We start from the raw sequence: 22883 nt of genomic DNA, 5'->3' as shown, positions 1-22883 counted from the left end.
CACAAAAGTTGTTAATAATAACTTGCTTCTATTTACAAATACTTTAACACTGACTTACAAGTGTCCACTAACGTTGTTAACAGCACAATAGGTTGAATGCTTATCTTTTTAAGTTTTGTTTGAAGTATAATGTCAAGTATAGCAGTCCCAGCACAAATCAATGACAAAAAGAGCACAATTTTCTAACTGGATATGTTTGTCAGTCACTCTAATCCATGGAACTTTCTTACTCTCCAAATGCATATTCTATTGTTCATAGCAGCAGTCCAGGGTCAAAATAAAATGCAAATTAAAAAAAAAAAAAAAAGGATGTTTTCACAATGGAGATATCTCAGGAGAGTAATCAATCCTAGCAAACAAGATCACATGGCTAATAGAACTATCTTCTCTCTTATGCTGTAAAACATTGTATCCTCCATAGTGCTAACACAAAGTTATGAATATCCCTGCTATAAGGGGCATAGTTGTAGAGATCTATTGAATACATAAAGCTCTGACACACATAGTATTAGCATGTCTATTTAGATTAACATTATTAGTTCCCATACAGCCTTTTTTTTTATTTTTATTTTTTTAATTTTGTTTATTTATTTATTTATTTATTTTTAGAGTTGGTGCTCCTTAGGACTCTCAATGGCACCTCCTGTTTGCTTGTAAGATTTCAGATTGGCCAGAGGAATGTCTGTCATGTGGCTGCCATTGTTGAAATGGCCTTCATTGGAGCCATACTGCTTACGGTCATTGAACTGGTTCCTGCTGGTGTCTTCCTTCCAGGCTCTGGTCAGAGTGTGCCCATTCACAAGCTTGTCCTTCTTGACCCATTCTTTCTGGGGTGCAAAGGTTGAGAGAGGAGATTTAGGGTGTTGATATGGACCCAAGCCAGGAGGCATCCAGCAATTATCAGAGTGACCCAAAACCAAGCACTCTTGAGTGCACATCTCTGTGGCTTCAGCTAATCCTCGGGGGCCCAGAGGCCCATCTACAGAGAATAAGAGACAGAGAATAAGGAAAGAAAGCGATTAGACTTTTTATTTAAACTTATCTCCTAGAGAAAATGTGTGTTGGTGATCTCATTTTCTTATGAAAAGTGTATTAAGTTAAACAATTCAAAGATATTTTCCCCAACCTTTTAAGAATAACATACAGTGAATCAAATTTCTTGTTGCAGAGGTATGACATATATTTTCTTCCTTAAACCTTTGTTTACATCCAGAAAAATAGACAGAAAAATAGATAGAAAAATACATAAGTAAATAGATACATAGACAGATAGACATGAGTAAACAGATATACCCATGATGTATCATTTCTGATCAACTCTTCCTATGGCACATGTGTTATTACTGATTTAAGTCCTAATTCTTAACAAAAAGCTCAAATTTATGATAAATTTTGAGAAATAGAAATTTTCATGTGAAATTGAAGGCTATGTAAATGCTACAACTTTATAAAAACAAAATGGAAAAGCACTACTTAAAATATATTATTAAAAATAAATACTCTAGATAGCTATATAAAATTTCTGTGCAAATACTTGTTTTTTAACACATGAAAACACATGAAAATAATTTTACAATATTTATAAAATTCAATAATCATTTTAAAGAATATTTTAACTATAGTGTATTAATACAGGCACATCTGGTCTGCGGGAAGCATTCTGAAATCTAAGTAAATCAAGAAGCCATTTGCATCCAAAGACAGCATTTGGTTCCTTTTAAGCTTAACCTATTTTTTGAAATTCAAAATGTATAAAACTATAGCTGTTCCAAATTGGATCGCATGGAGTCTAATATTCAGGAGAGAAAAGTCATCATAGCTATTTTTCTTTCCTTCTTTATTTTTACCAACAAGCAATCTAGAACATACATTTTATCCATGATTTTAAAAATAAACTTTTTCTGAATGTGTAAAGAGGAAATCAGCTCTTTACTGAAATAATAACAACAGCCAAATAGTTAAGAAAAAAAGTTTTTTTGTTGTTTTTTTCTTTTCCTCTCCCTTGATTAAACAGTCAAGTGATAAGTGATAGCTTGAAAATTAGGAATTGATTTTATGAATGAGGTTAAGTGGATGAGTAATAATGCCTGAGGTATAAAGCATTTTCAAAAGCCGAGAGTCATCAGACTAAAAGTGTGGAAGAAAATGCAGAAAAAACATACCGGGCAAGTTGGCCTAGTAAACAATTAAAATGACAATTGGAATGTAGGTTTTTGCTAAAACCCAAATTACTGCTACTAATATTTTTAAGTGCCCAGTAGTTGTGGGGTTTTTATATTATTATCTGATTGTTTTAAAAATATTCTAGTTATTTCCTGCATGTGGAAACACACCTGCTGAGATAGGCAATAGTTGACAGCAAATACCTGAGACCACAAAACACAGGCATCATCAGAATGGACACTGGATGAGAAAAAAATGTTGCTAAAATGTACTTTTTCATGCAAACTCAAATTTTAGTCATTTTTCAAATCTAAAATCTGCTCCTTAGAATAACCTTAAAATTCCTTCCCATTTGACTCGTATTCTCATTCCTTCAAAAGCAGACAGATTTACTTTTGTTAAACACATGTTCATTACTTGAAACCTATTTCTCTCATAAACCTTCAATGATTACTTACTTCCTAGAATATTTAATTTAAACTTCTCTATGAACCTTTCTTTACCCTCTCAATTCTGCCCACACTTTAAAGTTCAAATCAATTTATTTCCTTTAGGTTTGCTTCCATGTGTTCAGTGACTCCGTATCCACAAAGCTAACACACTTTGCTCAAACCAATCTATCCTCTCACATTAGTATCACAGGCTTCGAGTATGCTTTTTATGTAGCCCGTTTTCATTTAATTATTAAATCTTTCAAGGGTCAATTGTTTTTCCCGTACTACAACAAGCTTCCAATACTATACAAATTCATATCTCATATGCACCTGGAAGATTTCCACAGATCTTCTCTTATTGATGAATAACAAATTTCCTAATTGAGCTCCTTCAGCTCTTCCCTTAATGATAGTTTTGTATTTGGGAGAGGTTCTGTACATTCTTATCTGCTTTTATTTTTGTTTTCTCCCAACTAGATTTAAAATCCATTGATGAAAAAAAATGACTTATCAGTCTTCTGATTCCTTATAATCCTAAGCAATAGTAATGATCTATGAATAATGTTAATTGTTAATTAAAATTTTATGAGGTTGAAAATGTTCTGAGAAATTATTACAGATATCTTCCTCTTAAAGACAGACCTTATATAATTATAACAGAAGACACTGATTTCACAAATATCAAACCAAAAGCTTCCTTCACAACAAATCTCTCCCTAGCAATATTTTGTGACAGTTAATAAATTTAACTTCTCTGTTAAATATATTCACTCCTTTCTAGACACCAATGAAGATAAAGTAGCTAATCACCAATGTGATGTGTAATGCATCTTGAGGCCAACCCTTAATTTTTACTTTTCCAGAACCAAGTTTTCTTGTTAATATCTCCAAAGGAAGAATAAATAAAATTCTATCTGCTAAAATCAGGTTTTTACAGAGTATATCAAGTTTTAACAAAAAACAGAGAATATTCAGTTATTTTTAATATAGCCTTATCCAACATGCATTGTGATCTTATTAAATTAAAAAATATCGCCCAAGGGTTGAGACCAATGTGTTTGTGTATCTGTAAGTATATGTGAACCTTGAGTCTTCAGCATTGAGTGATACAATTTAACAAATAGAATATATTCTTTTATTTTTTTTATTTTCAAAACAGATAACATTTACTTATTCTATAAATATTTACTGAGTATGTACTATGTGCTGACACTGTGATAGGCACCAGGAATATCATAGTGAACAAAACAGATATCAACACAATCCTCATGGAGCTTTTTGTGTATCCTAGAAAACAAATAATTGCCTTAAAAGTAGCGCATGAGAGGGGAGAAAAGGTGTCATTGGGAAGGCTAGGAGCCAGTTACCTGATGTAAGGAGGCCTGTCCTTTCACAAGATAACAGGTGAACTTTGTTCTAAGCTATATCGTTTCTACCATTTTCCGAAAGTTTTTCTTACAGATAACTAACATTTTAAGACATTTACAGTTATAATTTGTGTGTGCCATGCAAAATCATTAACTTGCAAAAAATTAGTTTGTGTCTATTAAATAATATTAATTGCTTTTTCAGACTTGAACTTCTTATAATTCATTCTTATAAATAAATTTGAAGGCTTTTGATAAAGTCTATAAATAAATGTATAGAAGTTTTATAGATACTTAGATAGCCAATTATTTTACAAGATTTAAAAATCTATCAGAAGGTGGTACACAATACACTGATACTCAGATGAAAGTTTTTGTTATTTAGAGCTTCAGAGAAGGAAAGACCACCAGGCCTGGCCACACAGGAAGTGTTTGCTAAAAGTGCAAAATGTGTATGCAATAAAATAGTATTCTCTTACCCTTGACATATAATTATTTTAAATATTATCACTATAAGGAATTGTCTTAATTTAAAATTAGATTTATTTTTCATTCATACATTTCCTCAACAAGTATTTGTTGATTACTTAACATGTATCACATGAATCAGACACTGGTGAATTCTTAATAAATGTCTTGAAATTTTATATGTGTGTGTCTCCAATTTTTTAATATAATTTGTAATGTTCTATTTGTTCTACATCACACAATAACTATTTAGAATTCAGATCAGGATTCCAAATTGCTTATAACAATTGCTTATTGTTATTGCTTATAAGTACCTTCTATAATTTCAGCATTTTACCAATTTGTTTTCTTTCTCTTAAAAATAATTAAAATCCCCCATCCTAATTTTTAAAACACTGAAACATTTCATTTAAAAAAAACCAACAAACTACTTTATTTTTTGTTTCTTATCATCTTTTGTCTATGAGTTTGGTTATCTTTCCTGGTTTTGAGTGTATAAAGATACAACCACTGGTGAAACAGCATAAGCCATCTGTCTCTGCATTTAAATGTTGAAAGCAAAAACAAAAGCACATAACGAAAAGCTTCTTGAAAGTTGTCTCGGTTAATATTTATATTAAGTTTCAACGTATTTCCCTCTCTATCTTTATACAACTCACCTTCTCATTCAAAACCAAAGGAAATACTTTTTCCTGTGGTTTAGGTAACAGCTGTTTGAGAGCTCCCTGAATTGCTAACTTTTAAAGATGCAGGTGTAAAACGTGGAACAGTCCAAGCTAATGGATCTCCAGCTATACTTAAATGGTAGGATACTTGAGTGAGCCTTGATCTCATTTTATTACACCCAGGAGCAGAACTGTTACTTCATTGATTAACTCACTGCTGTAATTACAAGTAGCTTCTGGCCTTTTGACCACCTGCTTTTTAACCTGATGACTTGAAACGCTTTAATTCCAAAGCTAGAAACTGATACTAAAACAAAACAAAACAAAACAAAAAACATGAGAACTTTCCTATTCCTAATTAGGCTTCATACCATTTTTGTATCAAATAAAAGCTTTGGACATCTATGTGAATGGATTTTCCTTAGACTTTTTAGAGTTGTGTATCACTAAACACCTTAAACTGAAAGACACATCCACTGATTTAGACTTGCTGAAGCAGTTTCCCTGATATTTAGGCACAGTGATAAAATGACTTTTGTGTAAGACTTTATCCTGTAGTTTTGCTTTGCACTTGCTGTTATTAACATACCACGGACAATCTTAATTATTATACTTGCTCCTTGCTTTACTCGGTCCTCTTCTAAAAAATTTTCAGGGAAAAAAATATCCTCACCCACTACACTTTCAGTTAATTTTAGTATCTCTAGGAGACCAATACAAGAAAATTTAGTGTTTACTAGCTCATTTTCACCTTTAGCTTATTTCTATTTTTTTTTTGAGACAAGATGTAACAGCATAACAATTTATCATTTTTGTAGATTATTTTGAATGGAAAAATAAAGCTAAATATTTATATAAATATGGAAGAGACAAGAAAAAATGTCAGGCACATTCGCCTAGAGATAGGCACACATACTATCCAGTATTCCATCATCATTTTCTATATTTACTGAACAATTGCTATTACAAATCAAATCAATTAGCTTCTAATCTAAATATGGTAAAAATTAATTTCCAATATGAGTTGGCATGATAAACAGAGGAAATTGTTCAGTATTGCTCACATTCTCCTTTGATATTTCATTTCTACTTCAGATCACATTATACTATGTCCAATAGGTACTTTAAATCAAAGTTACATGAACATAAATATTAGTTATCATTCTGCTCTTATTACAGAAAAACAAAGCGTGTAAATTTCATTTCCATTGTTATTCAGGTTACTCAGTTTTTATAAAAAATAGTATAGCGTAGTTATTTGGACAGTCTAAATTCAAAAAGAGATCTGGCAAATTTTAGTATAGATATAGAGAAATGTTTTCCATTCATTCTTTCAATAATTTTTGTTCGATCTCATGTTAGCTTCAAGAGATTGTTGCATAGAATTTCTTAAATAAGAAACAATCCAGAAACCTCAAGTCATATGATCATCATAGCTAGGGCAAACAGAGATAGAGTTGAGCCCCAGTAGAACAACGAATTAGCATGGACTTTGTGAAAGTAATTTTAAACTCTCTAACTCTTAGTTTTTCATGTAGAAATTGAAAGTAATAGACTAGATTGTGATTCACGACCTCTCCGTTTTCTTATTCTTTTATTAAATGTCACTGTAGTTTGTCATAGATAAGCAAACTTTTTGCCGTATTCATTTTATTAATGAGAAGCCCAAGACAGGACAAAGAAATTACAAGTCAATTGTTCCTGTAGATTACTCTATTACTTAGGTCACGTTTAGGTTTTGGAACGTGAAACTACATTTAGAACAAGATTTATATTTCTAAATCTAAGTAAACATCTAATGATTTGATCAGAGCTTTAGCTTTTCTAGCTCAGATTTAAACACAACATTGTGAATGCATATGCAGTCACCTTGAGAAACAAATGCAAAAACCCCACACCAGCAGGATTTGACAAAACCTCGGTTAACAAGTAAACAAGGATTAAATGTTTCACACATTCCTCATACGGATTTTTTTCCCATGGTCACAGATGAAAAGTCAACATTTGCAGATGGAGACAGTCCAAATACAATAACACGTGGCCAGCGCAAGCAGCAGATTCTCTGCTGCAGAGGATATTGCTATTTGGACAGACTTTATAGCCGCAAAAAATGAAGAGCGCTTCCTTATAAATCTTTAGCTTTCTTCTGCAAGCATGCATATCAGCTGCATTTTTTTTCTCATCTGCTAAAGCTAATTGCTGGAAAAATTATCTTTGATAATTGTATATATTCACCATTAGTATTTGACATTGCAATCAATTGAATGACAATGCTCTAAGGAGATAGACTTTCATTGATTATTTAAATTAACTTTCAAATTTTGACCAAATTGCTTGATATAAAACATCTTATTTCCTTTATTACAGATCATATTTACTTCATTCTATAGTTTAACATTTCTTTTAATCACATGTGATGTCTTTCATTTTAAAAACTCATTCATATACTGATTTTTCTTGATTTATTCTTTATTTCTTGCAATTTGTATTATTATTTTTTTAAAGACATGGTAAATCTTATTCTATGCACAAGAAGTCTTAAAGAGCAAATCTAAGGTATTAAGGAATGCAGTAATACTTGACAGATTAATTTCAGGCTGAGATCCAAGTTAAAAATGAAGAAGTAACCTATATAGCTTTTTGTCCTCTCAAAAAAACTCTCAGTTGCTTATCTGAATCCAGGGTAGCTGTGCACAATATTGTGAAGTAATTTGCCTTTGCACAATGTCCACTGTTTCCCATACTTCAGGTATATTTAATTAGCCTGGAGAAATAAACCTGGTGAAGTTAATTGTCATTTGCCCAGTGGTCTCTGATAAATTTTACCTGGGACATTTATGACCTCATTCCTCTCCTAGTATCTGGGCAAGACATTTTACTTTTCATGTTCTTCAGAGGGCACAGAGACTCATGTTAGGTGATTAAAACATTGGGAAATTGGGGGAAATACTTTACTAATCCTCTAAATTAATGATTTAAAGATTTATTAATTTATATATTGTAAAAGATGCCTGAAGGATTGTGTTTTGAATGGCATTAAATATCACTTATGGCTCATGTGGTTTGTAGGGATGTATGGTGTAGTGTGGTACGTGCATGTGTGCGTGTGTGTGTGTGTGTGTGTGTGTGTGTGTGTGTGTGTGTGTGTTTATACTTATATTGTTTTCCTGTCACTTTAAATTAATCAAGCATAGACCAGTGTTTCTCAAATGTTAATGTGATTCCCCACCTAGGGAAATTGTTAAAATGCAGGTTCGGATTCACTTAATCTTGAGTGAGCTCTGAGTTCCCTCATTGCTAACAATCTCTCAAGTGGTGCTTCTGTGAATGTTCAAGGACCCCACATTGAAATGAAAGGACATTTAGGACTTACCTGTCTCCTTTCTGTCCTTTCTCAGTGGTCTAAACAACTAAAGTTCTCAAACAGTTGGCATGTGTTAGGGTTAACTGGAGGGCTTTTTAACGCATAACTTGCTTGACCTCATTCAGGAATTCTGATTTCTGTAGGTCTGGAGTGGAGCCCAAGAATAGTCATTTCTACCATGTTCCCTGGCACTGACACATTTTCCTGGTTTCTTCAGTCTGTTACTAGCCTCTCTGTTTCAGCTTCCTGTGAAGGCACCACAACCTTTTCCGAACTTCTAAATTTTGATATGCTCAGTGTTTATCTATACTCTCTCTAGTGAACTCACATACTTATGCGGCCTTACATATAATACATATGCTGGTGACTCCTGTTTATACTTCCAGCCTTCGCCCTTCTCCTGGGAGCCATATCAGTAAATCTGATTGGCGGCTCCTTGGCATCATTTGGATTTCTAATTGGCATTTTGAAATTACATCATTCTTGCTATTTTTCCTTTCTCTAAACCTGCTTTTCTCCCTGTATTAACCATTCCTGTATATAGCACACTGATTACCTGCTTGCTCAATTCAGAACAATGACGATAAAAGGAGTCAGCCTTGGCACCTGTTAGACAGAAAACTAAAATGCTCCTCCCCCGAATATTCCCCAGCTTAATCCCCAGGACTAAGAATATGGTATCACACAAATGATCGTGTTAAATTATATGGCTACTATAAGCTGGAGGTTCATGTCCCTCAAAGATTCACAGGTTGAGACCCTAATAACCAATGTGATGGTGTTTGAATGTGGGAACTTTGGGAGGCGATCAAATTCAGAGGTCATGAAAGTGGGGTCCTCGTGATGGAATTAGTTCCTTATAAGGCACGCTTGCTCTCTGCTCTCTCTCTCTGTCACTCTCTCTCTCCGTCTCTCCATCTCTCTCTCTCCCTCTGTCTCTCTGTCTCTCTGTCTCTCTGTCTCTCTCTCTCTCTCTCTCTCTCTCTTTCTCTCTCTCTGCCATATGAGGACACAGCAAGAAAGCTGTCTGCAAACCAGGAAAAGTGATCTCATTAGAACCAATTTTGTCTAGACCTTAATCCTGGACCTCCCAGCCTCCAGAACTATGAAAAACAAATGTCGGCTGTTTAAGCCACCCAGTCTATGGTATTCTATTAGAGCAGCCCAAATTAAGACAATGGCAAAGGGTTTTGCAGATGTTATAAAGCATTCATTGAGTAATAAAGTTAACTTTTTAGTTAATCAAAGGAGATTATTGGGTGGGCCTCACATAGTTAACATAATCATGTAAATCCTTAAAAAACAGGGAGTTTCTCCAGCTGGTAGCAGAAGGGAGCTCAAATTTGAAGCCCAAGAAGGATCTGATATGCCGTTGCTGGCTTTGGAGTTGGAAAGGACCAAATGGAAGGATCTGAGAACAGCCTCTAATTACTGAGAGCAACCCCACTGGGCGGCCAGCAGGACCACAGAAATCCCAGTCCTACAACCACAAGGAACTGGGTTCTGCCAACAACCTGAATGAACTGGAAAGTGCATTCAGCCTCAGAGCTTCCAGAGGAGTCCAGCTGAGCTGAAACCGTGCCTTTTCTTTTTCCAGCTTCTAGAGGCCATCTGTATTCCTTGGCTTCTGGGTCCTTCCTCCATCTTCAAAGAACATCACTCCAATCTCTACTTCTCTTATCACATCACCTCCTGTAACTCCTGCATCTCTCTCATAAGGACCTTTGTGATTACATTCTGCCTACATGGATAAACCAGGAAAATCTTCTCAGTGTAAAACTTAATTTAATCATATCTGCAAAGTCTCTTTTGCTATGTAAGATAAGAAAGTTACACATTCTAGGGACTAGTATGTGGTTAATTTTGGAAACCACGCAGCCTAACACAACATTTAAAGCAGATCATCTCACTCCTCTGCTTCCAATCGCATCAGAGTAAAAGCCACACTTTTCCATGGCCCAGATCGACTTTTGTCCAACTCTGATTTCAAACCTTCTCTCCTCCACCCAGCCTTACTCTTTCTTCTCTATTACACTGATTTTCTTGCTGTGCCTCAAATGCACCAAGATTAATGAGGCCTCAGCACCTTTAGATCCGTTGTTATTTGAACCTGGACTATCCTTCTCATCGTCCTTAGAGTAACGCACTCCCTCACTTTAGTTACCTGTCTCCTCAAATTTGATTCTTCATAGAGGCATTTCCTGACCACCTTATACAAACAAATAATACGCTCTACTCTGTCACTCTCTGTCCCCTTATCCAGCTGTATTTTTCTTGGTAGCACTCATTACTATCTGTCACATCATATTAACAGTCTAACTGTCACACTAGCATATAGGCACCACAAAACCAGGTAATTTGCTTTGGAATAACCACATCCTCAACACCTGTTACTACCATGTCCTGGCACATTGTGAATAATTACTAGATATATTTTGAAGGAATAAATAAATGAAGTTTGTGGTGAGCCCCAAATCAGTGAGCTGACATAAAACCCATATTTAAACATTACATAACAAATAACTTACATTCAGAAAATAGTTAATCAGATAGTACTTACCTGTGTGTAAGAAACACTGCTAAGAGTTCATAGCATAAAATTTCACTAAGATATTCTTTGGAATGTCTAAATGTATTAAGGGCAAAATAACCTATGTGCTAATTTACTTTGGAGGTAAAGCGAGTGGAATGTCCCAAAGTAAAACATAATTAGGTTACTTCCTATATCCTACTGAACTACTTTGTCATGCCAGAGAGTTCCTAGTTCCTTTAACCAACAGAGCTCTTTAGATATCTTCAGAAGTTCAGATTCACAGGATACAAAACAAAATATATCAAAATAATTATTAGCAATTATTCTGAAACAGAGCTCTAATGAGATGCAGATAACTGCAGGATTTAGCCTTTTTTGGTTCAGGTATGTTCAGGTAAATGGAAGGATAGTTAGGAAAAAAATTATGTTGACTATGAAATGTATTTAAAAACTTAAAAAAGTAGATTAGACTCTCTATAAATATATTGGCTTACAACTGTAAGAGATGAAATTACTTTTCACAAATTTAAGGGGAAAAGGTGATCTTTAAAGAGGCTAATAAGATACGTAAGATTATATATATAGAATACCGCAGTGAAATTCATTGCTTAAAGTGAGTTGTACATAGAGAAAAAACACTCTAAAAATGTGAGGTATAATATCATATTTTGAAAGAATTTCCTAAGGGAACTGTTGAAAATGCCATTACTTTGTTATTGAACATAGTCTGTATAATAGAGTATTGTGGAGAAAAATCAGGGCCTCTCAGGGTGATGCATAAGATTACCCATTCCAACCTAAAATATATTTATCTCTGAGTGCACCTTGCAAATCCAGAGAAATTACTTCATTAATTTAGGTCTTTGAAGATAATTTTCTCTCTTAAAATAATAAGTATTACATGTGAATTTTATAACATCTATACAAATTTGGCTGAGATTTTCTGCACTATCTTTTGCTCTGCCTATTTTCAGAGACTATAATTTTCTGATGATAGAAGACAAGTTATATCTTTATATTTCACTATTTTATTGGTAGTTGACCATAAGTCCCAACTATTCAATAAACGTAATGTCATATTTATCATCAAAATCATTAATTATCATTATGGTTTTGTTATGAGACAAATCATTTATCCTTTTTAAGATAAAAAAATTGTGTTGCAACATTAATGTACTCAACATTTAATAAAAAATATTTAAATATTTTTCAAAATTAAACTTTTTATGTATAAAATTTTAGGTAAACTAGTATTACTCTCAGAATATAGTTTCTTAATGAATGTAAGAAAATAAAACAGGGAAGATGGACAGCCATTAATTCTATACCTAGAAGAAAAATTCTTGGTAAGTAAAATTTGACCTTGTCTTCTAAGGGGCTGTCTTCTTTCTTCCTCTGGGTTATTTCAATAACTTCTTTGGAGGAGTTATGGCTAATCACGTTTGCTTCCCATCCAGATCTGCTGTCCTTTTGCAATTAAATATGTTTTTATTATCTTCCAATCTGTCTCATCAAAATGACCTGTCTCTTGGGCATAATTGGTGGTTGGCTACTCTGATGAGCTCATTAATTTTACAATGTTATTGACCCAAATGCTAAGTGTTATCCTTTGGAAGGATAGCTACACTTCAGTAAGAGCTTTATAAAGTTGCTTCAATCCAAATCCTTGAATGCTTGAGGCGTGATGGCAGATGAACGTGATTTTGAGCTAGAGAAAGCTTGCAGCATCTATCAGATCACAGTGTGAAAGTATGCCTTCCCATGAGTTGGCATGGCTTGGGTATCTTTCAGTGTCCTGGCACTCGAAAAGATTAATTGAAAAGAGTTTAATGAGAGGATTCTTTGTGAAATGTGGGCTGGGGAAAGTAGGCAAATAAGGAGTGGTAAGGGAGGCCAGGGTCTGAAAAAGTAGAAAAATATAACCACTCCTAGGCCCGAAGGGTAAGGAAAGGGAAGGGTACATGTGCCTGGAATCTACAAAGAACTGGGGAAGATTCAAAAGAATACATGCAAGAAATAATGAATAAGCAAGGTAATTTTTAATGTAAACAATAAGAGCAAATGTGGGAAAGTTTTTGTTTGTTTGTTTGTTTTTTGTTTTTCTGGAAATCATCTGATATAAAGCCAATAAATGTCCTTTCACATAACTCCCCAATTGGAATCCAAACTTTAAACGCCTGACTATTCTAAATATAACTTTAAAATCTTCTATGGTCATTTACCCCTAATCCAGGTAGGTGTGATTAGTTTGGAAAGAACACTTATTATTAACTATAGGTAATATATAAACCAATTATTAGAATATTAACTTAGAATAAATATCAAAAATTCAGAGCAGCCTTATAAGTTGATGAGAACTAGCAAGAATGAGTAAAATATTCCATTGTCCTTTTAATATTTTAGTAAAAAGTTCTGAAATGCTATACTTTACTCACCAAACGTCATACTCTGTGCATACATGGATCATTAAAAAATAACTAACCTAATTTATCTTCACTGTATGTAAAAATATTAGTAAATTTTTAAATTACAGTTTTTGTTTGTTTTTGTATTACTTCATGCAGGAATGTGTGGTTAAAGTACTCGGTTCATGTTTGAATTTTTAAGTTGGCCTCTGCCTCAGTCTACCATATTAATAAAATCACAAGACAGTTGGCCCTTTCCAAATATAGTCAATAATGCGTAGGATGTCAGTTCGTATCTGTCTAATAGAAGTGAACTGCACGGTGAACCTTTACTTTTTAATCTAGATGGGAGTCAAAGGTTCTGAGATCTGTGAACTTTTGGCAAGATTTATAAAGTTAAGCTGTCATCTAGAACAACTGGTATGGCTTTGGTTCAAAATCAATCACTAAAAATATTTTTTATCTGGCTGAAATACCCTCACACGTTCTCCTTGTCAGAATGAAATGTAAAGAGAACTCCAACAAACAGCATATTTCACAACCATGTTATAACTAATAAATAACCTGGAGTTAGCGTGGGAAATATATACATATATGTTTCCATCTATCTATCCATCAGCTCTCTATCTTAGAGTTATCAAATTGACAGTACTATTATTTTAGTTAAAATATTTATATTGTTTGTCTTATTTATATTCTTCAAGCCTCATTTTACTAAAAGATGACATAGATGAAAAACATGAAATGGTGTTATTGAATTAAATAGATGACTTAAGATCACATACAGTTTGAGCAATCTCTCTATGACAATGTTACTGGACCAAATGTCCTCTTCTTTCAGAGTTTTTTCACTAAATCAGGAACATCCCTTCCTGGTAATTACTCTTACCGCTTATAGCCATTAAAATGTATTTTCCTTTCAGTTGATGCTACCTTATGCAGAGCTTAAAACACATATCTGGCATTGTGACACTATCGTGCCTGACTGGGTTCCTGAAATGAACTATAAATATATACCAATGATTACAAACTGCTCTTCAAATTCTATGGCATAAAGTTGAAGAAAGCTGAAGTCATGAACCAGGAGACATATCAAAGATTTTCCTCAGATGCAGACTGTTAATTTACCATTAGATTTTTCTGTATGTGATAAAGATTCAGTGATTTTTGAAAAGAAAGCTGCTTGTTTGTAAGAGGTAAGGGATTTGTATTATGATTAATTTCAAAAAGTGAACTGAAAAGTATAACTGTAGAATATATTTTTATTATATAAAGATCAGATTTTCGAAGTTAGCATCAAGTTGAATGAGCATAGATGAAGGCTGATGTGACACTGACAATATTTTTGTATTTATATAAAATATTTTTGTTTAATAATCATCACTATTATTTTAGGTATTAATGCTGTGGAAAGTGTGTGGTCTGGCTGGCTGCCTATCCAAGAGCTGTTTGAATCCCTAAGATGGTCAGGTCAATGCATGACATTGAAAGCAGTGTTCATTTGTCTGTGTGTTTAATTAAAATAGTCACTACAGATGAACATGTGTTCGTAAATATATAGAGCATTTATTTAAAATACTCGTTATCTCTAATTGCTACATGACAAGCAATCTCTATGTGTGCTTTCTGAACTCCTCTAAAATCTGAAATTACTATCTTGTGTTTTCTTACTCCACCCTGCTTAAAGTGTCTTCACGGTGGCTCACGATGGCACAGATGCTTCCTTTCCTGTTATCGTTTCTGTCTTTCTTCTCTAGTTTAACACACAGTGTCTTTTGTACCTGGCTACGGTGCCAGTGGACCAGAAATATTCTAGGCCTGTAATGTAACTGCCTTACCAGCTATTAGATCCAAATCATAAGTGAGACTGATAAAAAGACCCAGATTACATCAATAGGTCCACATATTATATTTTAGGAAACAGCAATTGTGTGATTATTATTATTATTATTTGGAATTGATGTTAAATTAGTATCACATTATTTTTGCTGTTTTTCTGAAAGACACGCTGGATTAAAAAAAAAAAAATTTCTTTCCCATGAGAATATATTCCTTTGTCATAGTATTCTAGTACCAAACAAAATATACCAAAGGAATGGAGAGAAGCCAAACCATTCCATTCACTTGTTACCTCTTAATGGCAGGTGTAAATTAACCTATGATCATTTTAGCTGGGATGATCAGTATTGATTGTGAAAATGGCCACAACTCAGTTTAACACATATAGACACTACCTAAGTGTTTAAAGTCATGAATCAAAAGTCTGGCACAGTTAAGTTCAAGTCGAGTGGCAGCACTTAGCTTTAGAGACAGGAAAACAGACTGGATTTGAGGTAAATTGGCAAGTCATCTCTGTTTATGATTTACTGCCTTAACCGACATATCGTTTTTAGAGTCATCTGCTCAATAGAGAACAAGGCACAGGCCATATTTCCTCTGTTTATTTAATAGCATACTTGTTGGTTGACTGCATGCATACAGTCCTTATTAATTCAAGAGTTTGTATTTTTGGATAGGAAAGTATGTTATATGAATGTTGAAAAATATAACTCTAGGAACGAATAACATGAAGTTTTCTGAAGTAGAGCCAATGATTTCATAATTAGTATTTAATGGACATTTTAGTTTTATTTGCATATGCACATATGTTCATTCTAAGCTTTGCTAACAAAACTAGATGTATAAAAAAACCCAATGTATTTCATGTCCCAAAGAATTACAAAAGCTATGGGCTGGTAGAGCTCCCTGGCTCTATTTCTTTCTTCTCTCTCTCTCTTTTTTTAATTCTTCCAATAATACTTAACAAGGAAATTTCCCCACTGTGAACTATGACACATTATAAGTTTCCATTCTGAAAAGGAAAAATACAGTTTTAACAAAACTATTAAGTAAGATAATGAGAAAAATAATTATTTACTGCATTTCCAAGTGTTAATATATTCAGTGTTTCCCTTTCTTGACAAGAATAGCAGTGCAGATGATAATTAAAATATATAGAATGACTCGTCAAGACACTTAAAATTCTTAGTCTTTGTACCCTTTGGTCCTCTGCTGGATTCGATGACTGACTTAGGTAGGATAATAAGGAAATGGATTTCTAACAATCATTTTAAATGAGAGTCTTCACACATATACCCCATAATACCTTTCCAGAACATTTGGCTTTACTTTAAACATTAATTTTAGGAAAGAAACTATTATAAAGTTTTCTTTGGGAGGGAATCTTTAGTTTAACTTTAACTAGCTACTTATACTTGAATTTGGTAGCTTAAATTATTAAGAAACAATTCCAGAATAATGAGTCATTTAAAGGCAATAGTAGACAATTGAAGTGTGTGTGTATGTATATGTAAAGAAAGACATTCCAAATAATGATAACACAAATAATACAATAAAAATCATTGTATCACTAAATAAACAGTTGCTTTGTTTCATTTTAAGAAATTAAAGAGCTTTATGTCTTTGGTTTCTCTCTTGTAATTTGAATTATTGCTTCTAGAGCACAGATTTTATAGGCAGTGCGAAGGTTCTTTTATGATAAACTGATTTTCAAGTCTTTATTTAATTGGTTTTGTTTTGATGTGGAACTTATATTTTTGAAACCTATAGTGGCATCACATCTCAAATAGGTATAAAGTGAATGTTTAAGGCAAAATTCAGGTATAGTCAGAACAACCTTTGAAGTGCACACAGCATGTCAAGTTGCTCAAATTATAAGAAGCATGAGGGAAATGAAGAAACAGGCATTCATGTGACCTATAACAATTTACTCAAGGGCATCTTCACTCAGGAGGAATGACTGGCCAAATCAGCTGGACTATTTTAACTGTGTCCCTCTCTTCTCTGTTTCATTATTTTGGTCTAGCAAGTATAGCTGAAATTGTATCGCTGAAATGCACATACGTACAAATGATGGGATTTTGCTCTTAAATAGTGCTTACTTTTTGGTCAACATTCTGACTTAGCTCCTCTCTTCTTTCTTTTTATTTTTCCTGAAGAAGGATTGCAAAGGAGAAAAAAGAAGAGACTTGAGCAGAGTACTAATAGAGTAGAACAGCAAACTATGAAAGACCACATGAAACATGTGAGGCTGTGTTTTTCTTTTGGCCTCTGAGAGAAACCACTGGGGCTGTGATATGCACCAACTCCCTCTACTATCCTGCTGTGTTCTCCCCTGCATAATATGAAAAATATGTTGTTGAATATTATGTATAAGACTACATATTTTAGAATTGCCTGAGAGAGACAGGAGAGAGCATTTCCCTTAGTCTCACCATCTTCATTAGGTAAGATGGGTTCAGAGAGGTAAAGTGACTTGGCAATGGTCACATAGCTACTTAGAACCAGGCTATAATTTAGTGCGTTTAATTCCCAAAACAGTGCTGCACAGTGCTGCTTCTCTGTTACTGACAGAGGGCAATGATTTTAGGTTAATAATAGTAATTGAGACAAGCATGACAAAATCAAATAAAACTATTTGTGCCCATTAGAATAGTCTCAAGTGCAGGTGCAGCCATCGGACATTCTATGGGATGAATACATTTGAAAAGGTAGCATGTTAGTGCAAGGATGACACAGAAAAATTGATTACAAGGCAAAATATTAAGGAAGTTAAATTTCCTAGGCAAATAGAACAAAGTAACTTTATAAGCACAGAGTTATCATGCTGTTTGTGAACTAGGATTATTCAGAACACTTAGATCAATGTAATTCACCAAGTGATTAGAAATGACAGGTTTATCACTGGAGAGTTCTACCTGTTACCAATATTTCTTATTTATTTATTTTTATGCCTACAGCACCAGATCTTCCTAGGTGGTCTCCCAGCCAAGTACTAACTAGGTCCGACTTTGCTTAGCTTCCGAGATCAGTCAGGACCGGGCTTGTTCAGGGTAGGATAGTCGTAGACTACCAATATTTCTTGAGTTGGTCATTATAACCTGAAAAACGTCCTTGTGCTGAAAATAAGTCAATCTGACCATGTGTATAAATTTAGAGCATTTATTATACCTCACTTTCATTTTGGGAAACTAGATGTCAATATCTACACTTTGACTAAGTTACACATATTATGCCCTTAGTATAGCTCCTTAAAAATATCCTTTATTGATATGATAGAAACAATACCCTTCACTAGAAATCTACATTACTCAAATTCTAGACAACTAAACAGAGAGGGTCTCTGTAGTGCAAACTTCAAGTATATTTTTACAATGTGTTCCCTAGTGACTTTTAATTCTGTGTAAGAAATGTTTCCCATTCAACTCCAGGTTTAGCTTTTGTGGTCTTTGCTAAGGTAGAATCACTACTCAGAAAAAGACTACAACCTGATTTCAGGTTTATGATAGATTGCTTTTCTCTTGCATAGGTTAAGGTTTAAATTCACTTATGACATCTCTGGAACTTGTGATGAATTGTTTTTAGCCAATGAGATGGGGTGTGGAGAAAGCTTCTAGAAGCCAAAAAAATGTTAAGGACAGAGATAACATTTGTGACAAGTTAAACAATGTGAGTTTATTCCACAATTAGACCTGACAAGGTTAAATTTCTGATTTTCTTTCATGGAATAAGCAAGCCAGTATTTAGAGAAATACAAGGTTGTCTTCCTTTTTCTTATTCCAGAATTTATTTTAAAAAATGGTACATAAGAATGGGCATTGTGCACCTGCATTTACATACTGTGTGTATTTTCTATGGGGTCACTGTTCTTGTTATGCATATTTAATCCAAGAATACATCAGTGGGAGTTCACGCATTTCTAAATAGTGAGTACAAGTATTTTGGAAAGATATTGAGAAGAAAAGTCACAAAATTCAATTAACTATGTGATCTTGTGTTCATGGAGTTGGGACTGGATTAGAATGAAATGGCCTTGAATCAGAGGTTTATTATAGTCATAATGAAGCAAAATTGGCAGATCATTCCTACTTCTTATTCAGAAATCTGACAGGAATTGTTGCTTATTTTTCCTTTGTAATATGTCTCAGGTACATTATTCTTCTCATTACTCTCATCAACCAGTTTCCGGTTGTTCCACATTCAGAAAACTCTAATAGCCTTGTTTTCACCAGCCCCCCATTTCTCACAGTTTTGGCTAGTCTGCTATAAATACCATGACAAGAAGATGATATTCCTCCTGTATTACCTTGATTACATCTTCATATGGTTTAAACCAGGGCATGGATGGATAAAGCTTAATAATCACGTAATTATTGATCCTTTCCCACTTACAGGTACGTAACCCCGTAGAAGTTCTGTTCTCTTGACTGTGTACTCCCTTGTCGTTCATCTTTCCCTTTATAAACCCTTTGTGGTTAACAGCCATGTCCTCTACATTATTTTATAAACATCCAGTGATACCGAGACAGTTCCACGGATGCATAATGCATTTTAATTCATGATAATTATACTCCTGTGGGTAAAATTAATAACAAAGGCATCAAAACATTGTATTCAACTTTTAAACTTTATAGATAAAATGAATATATCGAATTTAAGTAAAAATAAGGTATTAAAATTATAAAACAAATGCCTCCCCTTGCTCACCCAACCAAGCACACTGCCTTAGATGAAAATCTACCGTTTCTCACTTGGACAACCTCAGTACTTTTAGACTGAGTTCCCTGTCTCCATAAAGATTCTTTCCTTTAGTTTATCTCTCCAAAGCAGTCACAATCATTTTTCTTAATATAACTATCTTTCAAACTATTAAGATACTCTTCTGTATATAAAGGTTTAGAAGTAGCCTGAAGAATTGCCTTACCAGACTCTGAACTAGTCATACCAAGTCAGTTCTAAGAATGGAATGTGTGTCGTTTGCTTTGGATCTTAAGAAAAAACCACCAGGACAACCCCATAACCAGGCCAATGTGAGTCCTGATATCAGGGATGTTTTGGGTTTGTTGGCTAACCTAAATCCCTTATCCTCTACCAGAAAGTCATAGCATCTATTTATATATTTGGTGAGGAAAGGAGAGTAAGAGACCAATACATTTCTCAAAATTTGCTTTTGTTTTGGTTGGGGGAGCTCGTTTCTATGAACAGGAGGATGTGAAACCACATGGTACAGAACTTTGGAAAGCAACAGAAATTATTTTGTCCTGAAGGATGTCCTTTACAAGTCTTCCCTCTTTTTCTAAATGTACCATGTTAATCACTACTTTAAAAATATTAACCCAGCAGTAACACTCCCCAAAAAGAACTATAAAAATATATAAAACATATTTCCATGAGAGGCAGGGTAGTGCGGGCCAAAGAGCTCTAGATTTGCTTCTGTGCACCTAGATTCAAATACTTGTCTCATCACAGATAGTAGATTGGGGGCCTTATCTAACTTCTCTGTACTTTAAGTTCATCTCTAAAATTACAGGCTATAATAGCAGATTTAGTATGAGGCTACTGGGAGAGTCAATAATCAATAAGTATATTGAGTAACAATCATGCATAATCACTGTAGAAATAAAATGAAAGGTATATATATAGCCAATGAATTCAAGTTCTTGTATTCTATCTTCCTCAGCTGTGAATCCTGGAATGAGCTTAGTTTTGTTTATACCTGCTTATGTCTTTAATCTCTCTAAAATGGTTTGTATTTTCCCACAATACTTGGAACTGATTTGGCATCATCTGACATCTGATTAATAAGCCTTTAGTTACTTATTAAAGATCAATGTTGAAAAACATTAATAAAATGTCACTGACCCTTTAAAGAGCCCATTAGGTATTAAAAATGCATGTAGGGTGCTTTATAATTAGTTGTTGCATGGAATTTATCAGTCTGTTTTTAATCTTAGACTTACTCTCAGCAAAGCCAGAAATATTTTATCTCTCCAAAATAGTTTTGAGGCATCAAAAGAAATGCTTTATCGAATGAATATTATTTATTATTTTTATTCTCTGGTTTTGTACTTACAGAAACCAAACTATGAATATTTTCAGATATAAATAATATTGTGTCAAGTCTGTTTATAATTTAGTGTGCTCACTCCATTTAAACTCATGAGCCCCTTGACAGCATTCGAAGAAAAATATTATGAAAGTAAGAAATATCTTAGAAATAAGATATTGTCATTTATAGTAAACTAGGCAATAGTTAAGGTAGGATGTTAATATATCATTTTCAATTACTTCATTTTCTTTGTCATACAAAATATGGAAAGTTTGCAATATATTATGATCAAACCTCTTGTGTATCAGGAGCCTTCCAGGGCTGCTGTCCATTCCTACTGAGCACTCAAAATAACCTGTGGAGAGGTGACGTCTCTATGTCTTCAGGGCAGTGGAGTGGTTTATATTCTTTCCAATTGATCCATGTTAACTGAGAATGGGTTTTCTGCCTGGATTGAGGAAAGTCACCAAGTGTGACGAGTATGACTGACAGCAGCGCTACAAGTAAGCACTTTAGTGTTTCAATATGATTTCTACAGCCAAGATGTGATATTTTTTCCCCCCTTAGACAAAGATATTGAATTGAGCTTCAAAGAAATATCAAAGCATATTTTTTTGGAGATCGGCCCTAAAAAGTTGAATGCTCATTTTTAAACTGGAACATATTTTAAAGAAGGAATTCTTAAGACTCACTTTAAAAGATCAGTTAATATTTTAATTCATCAGCTTTCAGTTAATCATTCAAATATGTAATTTTCTAGCGTTACTTCCTCTTACTATTTTCTCATTTTCAAGAAACGAAGTTTAAAAATTATTCATTTTTGGAGATAATTCTATATCTTTTCTTTATGTTAACTGTAGGAATTTAGGAATCTGTAAAGTAATAAATGGAAGATGATAGAGAATAGTTAGTAAGTCACATTATAAAGCATATATTATCATGGAACCAAGATAGTTTTTTCTACATATTAAATCTGTGTAATTCCAGTACTTTTATAATTGCAATTTTGAGTCAAAGCCACAGCCATAGTTGGCTATGTTACTATGTGAGTGGTACATTCTGAATGCTTAACAATTATTCTGATTTCTCCTGCAATGTAGAAAAGCTATATTAAACAGTTAGGGGAAAAAAAATCTATTTACTAATTCTGGGAGCTGCTCAGTCATTGAATATGAAGATTCAATTCAAGTATATAATTTCAACTTATTATCCCACTTCCCCTCACCACCCCCACCTCTCAGCATTCTTGCCCAAAGGAATCTATGTTCAATGTTTTTCTGGCTCCTTTTTCCTCAAGAGAGTGTAGCACGCTAAGGAGGATGCCCCCAGCTGACGAAGGACACCACGATTCATGATGCTATCTCTCGTCTTTCCCTGTGGCTAATACATGGAATCAGCTTTTAATAAAATGTTCAGGGACTCCTTTATAACCCTTGTCAACCAAAAAAAAAGCCTTTCTAGTGCTATGCTCTACATAGAGTGAGTGTGTGCCTGTGTATGCATGTGTGTATTGTGAACAACGTGTGAATATAAGTACACACAGGCAGGCCAAATGGAGAGTATACAAACAAAGATCTTTCTCAAATGATAGAAACA

General features: G+C 33.9%; 1 protein-coding gene across 1 annotated transcript in view; it reads right to left on the bottom strand.

Annotated features, from left to right (window-relative positions):
- Positions 1–605: 605 nt before the first annotated feature.
- PCDH9 (protocadherin 9) overlaps positions 606–22883 on the bottom strand; it is an 884562-nt gene continuing 862284 nt past the window's right edge. Inside the window, exon 4 of the mRNA XM_011380972.2 lies at positions 606–979. Within this exon, the coding sequence (XP_011379274.1) occupies positions 606–979 (374 nt within the window). The remainder of the gene's footprint in view (positions 980–22883) is intronic.

This window comes from Pteropus vampyrus, unplaced genomic scaffold (assembly GCF_000151845.1).
Source record: "Pteropus vampyrus isolate Shadow unplaced genomic scaffold, Pvam_2.0 Scaffold13, whole genome shotgun sequence".
NCBI lineage: Eukaryota > Metazoa > Chordata > Mammalia > Chiroptera > Pteropodidae > Pteropus > Pteropus vampyrus.
This window is presented reverse-complemented; position numbering and strand designations above follow the sequence as displayed.